Genomic DNA, 6,875 nt, shown 5'->3' on the forward strand with positions numbered 1-6,875 from the left:
AGTAAGAGAATCAGGACGTTGGAAACAACAACGGGGATGCTGACATTCACCAAGGGGTGACCAACCAGCATAGAGAATACACCTCAGGGTTAAAAAACCCGAAGGCTAACTCCTCTGAAGGGCGCGAATCAGGAAAGGAGGGACAACCCCATGCAGCTGATTTCATGGGATTGTTCCACGGCCACCAAGGGCGCCTAGAGCAATTAGAACAAGAGCTGGAACGACAACGGGATGTAGAGAGAAACTTGAAGAACGAGATAGAGCGACGAAAGGAGCTTGACAAAAAGCTCCTGAAGTTGGAGTCTGCTCTTAAAGGTCGAAACTCTCACAGTGATCGGGAGGATTCTCCCTTGGGGGGAATAGATCCGTTCAGTAAGGATATCATGAGGGCAAAAGGTTCCAAAGAACTTTAAAAGTCCTGACATGGACCTCTATGACAGAATCACTGATCCAAAGCGTCATTTAAGCAACTCTAAAAGTCGGATGCATTTGTCCGACGCCTCTAATGCTACTCGCTGCAAGGCTTTTCCAACAACCCTTACTAAAGCAATGATGAAGTGGTTCGATGGCCTCCCTCCAAGGTCGGTCACTAGCTTTGATGACCTATCACGGAAATTCCTCAACCGGTTCTCTATCCAGAAAGATAAAGTAAAACACGCATCAAGCCTCCCGGGAGTGAAACAGGAGGCCGGAAAACCTTTGAGAGACTACATGAAAAGGTTCAACAAAGCGTGTTTAAAAATCCAAGATCTGCCCACGGAAGCGGTAATTATAGGCCTAGTAAATGGACTCTGAGAAGGTCCCTTCTTCCAGTCCATCTCAAAATGGCACCTGACCTCCCTAGGCGATGTATAGGAAAGAGTCGAGAAGTACATCAATATGGAGGAAAACGCCAGGCTCCAAGAGCCAAGTTGGCGACTTGGGCTCTCTCACTCATCAAAAGAGAAAGAGAGAGAGCCCAAGAAAAAAGAGGAAGTCGGCCTTGAGAGGCCTAGGAGATACCACTCCTATACTCCTCTACGAGTTTTCTTAGTTGATGTCTACAGGAAAATTTGTCATACTGAAAGACTACCTCCCCCTAGGCCTATCAAAAATAAGAAGGGGGGAGTCGTGGCGATTACTGCGAGTACCATAAGTTATATGGTCACTCAATAAATGATTGTTACGACCTTAAAAATGTGATAGAAAAGTTGGCCAGGGAAGGTCGGCTGGACATATATCTCATGGAAAGGTCGGACCATCATGGCAAGAGGAAGCGAGACGACGAGGATCAAAGAGATTCACCACCACAGACCCCGGAAAGACATATATATATGATCTCGGGGGGATTCGCTGGAGGCGGCCTCACAAAGTCATCGTGCAAAAGGCACTTGAAGGAAGTCTACGAGGTCGGGGGCGAAGCCCCGACCTCCCTACCATCTCTTTCACTAAAGAAGATGGGCAAGGTATCATTCATCGACACGACGATCCAGTAGTGATAACCATGTTCCAACGCCCATCTTCACAGAACCCTGGTGGATCAGGGAAGCTCACCCGATATCCTGTTCAAACCAGCATTTGATAAGTTGGGATTAGACGAAAAGGAGTTAAGAGCTTATCCTGATACTCTCTGTATGGGCTGGGGGACACTCCAATAAAACCACTAGGATTCATACCCTTACACACAACTTTTGGAAAAGGGGTGAAATCCAAAACTCTAAGCATCGACTTCATAGTCATCGATGTAGATTCAGCAGTGGTGTCCACCTTTGCATGAAATTCCCAATGCCAGAGGGAATAGCAACCATCAAGGGAGACCAGAAACTGGCGAGAAAATGCTACAATGAAAGCCTAAACTTGAGAGGAAAGGGCAAGGAGGTTCACACCATAGAGCTCAGTAGAGTTAGAGCTAAGGAAGAATTGCGACCACAACCAGGGGAAAAAATTGAAGAGGTACAGGTTGGGAAAGAGGAAGGAAAAAATACCAACATAGGAGCCAATATGAAAGAAAATCTAAAACAAAAACTTATAAGGCTCCTACAACAAAATTCTAACTTCTTCGCCTGGAAAGCCTCCGACATGCCAGGGATCGATTCCGAACTCATGTCGCATAAATTGTCAGTATACCCCAGATCGCGACCCGACCAGCAAAGAAGACGGAAGCTCGGACCCGAGCAAGCACAAGTGGTGGAAGAGGAAGTGCAAGCCCTCCTAGAAGCCGGCTTCATCAAAGAGGTTAAATATCTGGCGTGGCTAGCAAATGTGGTGTTGGTCAAAAAGTAAAATCACAAGTGGAGGATGTGCGTCGATTACACCGACCTGAATAAAGCGTGTCCCAAAGACCCATATCCACTCCCAAATATTGACACCCTAGTAGACTCCAGTTCAAGGTATCAATACTTGTCGTTTATGGATGCATACTCGGGATATAATCAAATTCCGATGTATAAGCCGGATCAAGAAAAGACATCTTTCATCATGCCAAGAGCAAACTATTGCTATGTGGTCATGCCCTTTGAGTTAAAAAATGCAGAAGCCATATACCAAAGACTGATGAATAAGGTGTTTGCACCTCACCTTGGGAGTCTGATGGAAGTCTATGTAGACGACATGCTAGTAAAGACCAAGGATGAAGCTGTCCTCTTAGTTGACCTCTCGCAAGTCTTCAACACCATTAGGATGCATGGGATGAGGTTGAATCCCGCAAAGTGCACCTTCGCGGTAGAGGCAGGAAAATTTCTAGGATTTATGCTTACACAAAGAGGGATTGAAGCCAACCCCGATATGTGCAAAGCAGTCCTAGAAATGAAAAGTCTGACTTGATTAAGAGAGGTCCAGCAGTTGAATGGCCGACTTGCAGCCCTCTCCAGGTTTTTGGCTAGATCAGCATTAAGATCCCTACCTATCTTCTTCCTACTAAGAAAAGGATGCCAGTTCGAATGGACTCCTGAGTGCAAAGAAGCATTCCAGGAATTTAAAAGGTTTTTAAGCCAACCTCCCATTCTGACCCGACCTAAAGTTAGGGAAGAACTCGTCCTGTATTTGTCCGTAGCCGACAAAGCTGTAGCATCAGTTCTGATACGGGAAGATGAGGTCGGGCAGCATCCTGTATACTTCACCAGCAAAGTTCTACAAGGCCCTGAATTGAGGTATCAAAAACTTGAGAAGTTTGCATACGCCTTAATTGTGGCCTCTCGAAGGTTACGGCCTTATTTTCAAGCTCACACAATAAAAGTTCGAACAAACCAGCCCATGAAGCAAATCCTCCAGAAGACGGATATTGTGGGCAGAATGGTTCAGTGGGCAATAGAGCTATCCGAGTTCAACTTAAAGTACGAAACTCGGACGGCAATTAAAGCCCAATGCCTCACCAACTTCGTGGCAGAATATGCAGGAGATCAAGAGGAAGCCTCCACTACATGGGAGTTATACATAGATGGATCCTCAAACAAGATCGGAAGCGGTGCAGGAATAATATTAGTCAACCAAGAGGGAACTCAAATAGAAGTATCCCTCAAATTCGAATTCTCCGCCTCCAACAATCAGGCAGAATATGAAGCCTTGATTGCAGTACTAAAGCTGGCAGAAGAGGTCAGCACAACCAAAGTAGTTGTGTTAAGCGACTCCCAAGTGGTGACCTCCCAGATAAATAGAGAGTATCAGGCTAAAGACCCCAATATGAAGAGATACTTAGACAAAACCTTGGAGTATCTTAGGATTTTTATAGAAACCGAGGTCAAACACATAACTCGGGACCTCAATAGCAGAGCAGACGCCCTTTCCAAGCTAGCAAGTACAAAATCAGGGGGGAACAACAGAAACCTGATCCAAGAAACTCTCCAAGAACCCTCTGTCGTAAAAGCGGAGGTCAAGCAAGATGTCTTTGAAATTTTTGGATTAGACTTCGGATGGATGAACCCACTTATTGAATACTTGAAATTCGACATTCTACCCAAAGGGGAAAAAGAGGCCAAAAAAATCCGGAGGAAAGCACAAAACTATACTTTGGTGAAAAATATCCTCTATAAAAGGGGGATATCAACACCATTATTGAAGTGCGTCCCGACTTCAAAGACAGCAGAAGTACTTGAGGAGGTCCACAATGGTAGCTGCGGGAATCATTTCGGAGCAAGGTCATTAGCTATAAAAGTTATCCGAGTAGGATTCTACTGGCCGACCTTGCAAAAAGATGCCTCCGAGTTCGTGAAGAAGTGTCAGCCATGTCAAATGCACGCAAACTTCCACGTTGCTCCCCCCGAATAGCTCATTAGTATAACTTCTCCATGGCCTTTTGTAAAATGGGGATTGGACCTGCTAGGACCCTTTTTCCAAGCGCCTAAACAAGTAAAATATCTAATAGTGGGAGTAGAATACTTCACGAAGTGGATAGAAACAGAACTATTAGCCACTATCACGGCCCAAAGAAGTCGAAAATTCCTCTACAAGAACATCATCACAAGGTATGAGGTACCTCACTCCATCACCACTGATAATGGCACTCAGTTCACCGATCCTACCTTCAAAAACCTAGTAGCCAATATGAAGATCAAGTATCAATTCACTTCGGTAGAGCACCCACAAGCGAATGGGCAAGCCGAGGCGGCTAACAAGGTCATACTAGCTGGGTTGAAGAAAAGGTTGCAAGATGCAAAGGGAGCCTGGATTGAAGAACTTCCTCAAGTACTATGGGCTTATCGGACTACAACTCAGTCTGCCACAGGGGAAACACCCTTCCGACTTTCTTATGGCATAGAAGCCATGATATCAGTTGAAATCAACGAGCAAAGTCCAAGGGTGAGCTTCTACGACGAGGTTGGAAACATACAGGGGCACAAAGAAGAACTCGAGCTACTCCCTGAAGTCCGAGAACAAGCCCATACAAGAGAAGCAACTTTGAAATAAAGGATAACAAATAGATATAACAAGAAAGTCATTTGAAGAAGCTTCACTCCAGATGACTTAGTCTTGATCAGAAATGACATTGGAGTTAATAGGTTTGGGGAAGGAAAGCTTGCTGCTAATTGGAAAGGACCATACAAAATTAGTGAGGTCTTAGGAAAAGGCTACTACAAGGTGACCGACTTGAACGGCACCGAACTAGCTAGGTCGTGGCATGCTTGTAGTATGAAAAGGTATTATAGTTAAGAGCGAACTCCATTTTCTGATGTACTCTTTTCCCGACTTCATGGTTTTTTCCCAAAGAAAGGGTTTTTCCTGAAGGGGGGTTTTTAACGAGGCATCAAAGTGGAGACTAAGGGGCAATAACTTTTAAACCCCTTAGTAGCAAAAACGTACCTTTGACAAATAAATAATGATATTTTTCTACGTCTCTTTGTAAATTCCATTAAGATATTATCATTCTTTCTACGAAACACGCCGAACTTAAGCTCGACAAAATGTGAAAATCTCATGACCGACCTAAGTGGTCGTCTAGATAAAATGACAAGGTACAAGTCGGTGTAAAGAGGTTATGAAATTAGATCATGATAAACTCGGAAAACTATCGACTTACAAGTCGGCAGAACCGAGAGAATGGAAATGCATCATGAAAATAACCCAAGTTACAATTCAAATAAAGAAAATTTGAATAAGGAATCTCAAAAAGAGATAAAAGAGAAAAGGGAGAAGCTGTGTCAAATCTTTGAAAATCCAAAAAAAAAATAATTCAGGCAAAACACAGCTCGCCCAGACAAGAGGTTTTCCAAAAAACAAAAAGATCAAAAGGGGTTTTCATGAAAAACCTAAAGGAAAAAAAGCATGCTCGCACCAAAGATATGCTAAACCCTTATCCAAAAATGGGTATTTCTAATTTTGTTTACGGCCACAAAGGGCCAGGAAGTGTTAAGAACAAATCACCACAACGATAAACAAAACATCAAATTGTTTAAAAAACAATGGGCCCACAGGCCGGGCCCCAATAACCAAATGTCAATTAAAAGGACAGATATGACAGCAACTAAGGCACTCGAAGAAGGAAGGAGATTTCTTTCAGAATAGAGGGTGTAGGCAAAAAAATTTTCAGAAATAAAACAAAGAAAGAGAGGGAAAAACATTTATAAACATGCTAGGGGCATAATGGTAAATCGATATGATCATTAAAAAAATGCATCGTTACCAATGTAACTGCCGCCCCATGTGTAAATGCTAAAAACTCTAACGAACGCGACTGTTGAAAATTCTTAAATCACGTCGGCTCTAAAAATCACGTCGGTTCCCACTTCATATCGGCTATAAGCCCGAGTTCAAATACTCGAATCTAACTCTTAAGCAAAAGAGATCGGACTCGAGTAGGGGCACTGTTCATACCCTGCCCCAACACTAAGGCTTAGGTCCAAGTAAGCTAAAAAGGCCCAATCCATAGATTGGCATCCCCACGTAACCGACCTCCTCAGAAGAAGTCGGATTCAACACAGACTTTACTCCAAGGAAGTCGTGATCAAAGGTTAGCTGGCAGATAACACTTATTCGAATAAGTAACTGCCCCCAAAATCTCTCAACCCACTTCCAGGAGCCATATCTCAACTTTCCTAAAATAAAGGGATAGTTATCCTCCTTAAAAGGTGGAACTACTCCAACAGTGATTATTGGTTCACCACTATAAATACACTGACACCTCTCAGGTATCTCTAAGTCCCAATACTCTCTAAACCTGCTTAGCCCCTTACTGACTTAGGTATCGGAGTGTCTTTGCAGGTACCACCCCCCATTCCTTCATACACACAAGTCGGATGAAGGCTCCCTTACACAAACCTGGTCAGAGACTTCCTCCTTCAGATGATTGGGCCAACTCAACGAGTCCAGCCCAATAATCTCCTGTTACCTAACATAACAGAAAGCATAATGAAATAGGAACAAACTCTAAAGTTATTGTCAAGTTTTCTTGCAAGTGCTAGAAG

General features: G+C 43.7%; 1 protein-coding gene across 1 annotated transcript; it reads left to right on the plus strand.

Moving 5' to 3' along the window:
* Positions 1-4,518: 4,518 nt before the first annotated feature.
* Positions 4,519-4,881, plus strand: LOC130945742 (uncharacterized). The gene has a single exon (XM_057874449.1). The coding sequence runs from the start codon at positions 4,519-4,521 to the stop codon at positions 4,879-4,881; it is 363 nt and encodes a 120-aa protein (XP_057730432.1).
* Positions 4,882-6,875: the final 1,994 nt, after the last annotated feature.

The sequence above is a fragment of the Arachis stenosperma genome, chromosome 8, assembly GCF_014773155.1.
Source record: "Arachis stenosperma cultivar V10309 chromosome 8, arast.V10309.gnm1.PFL2, whole genome shotgun sequence".
Classification (NCBI taxonomy): domain Eukaryota; kingdom Viridiplantae; phylum Streptophyta; class Magnoliopsida; order Fabales; family Fabaceae; genus Arachis; species Arachis stenosperma.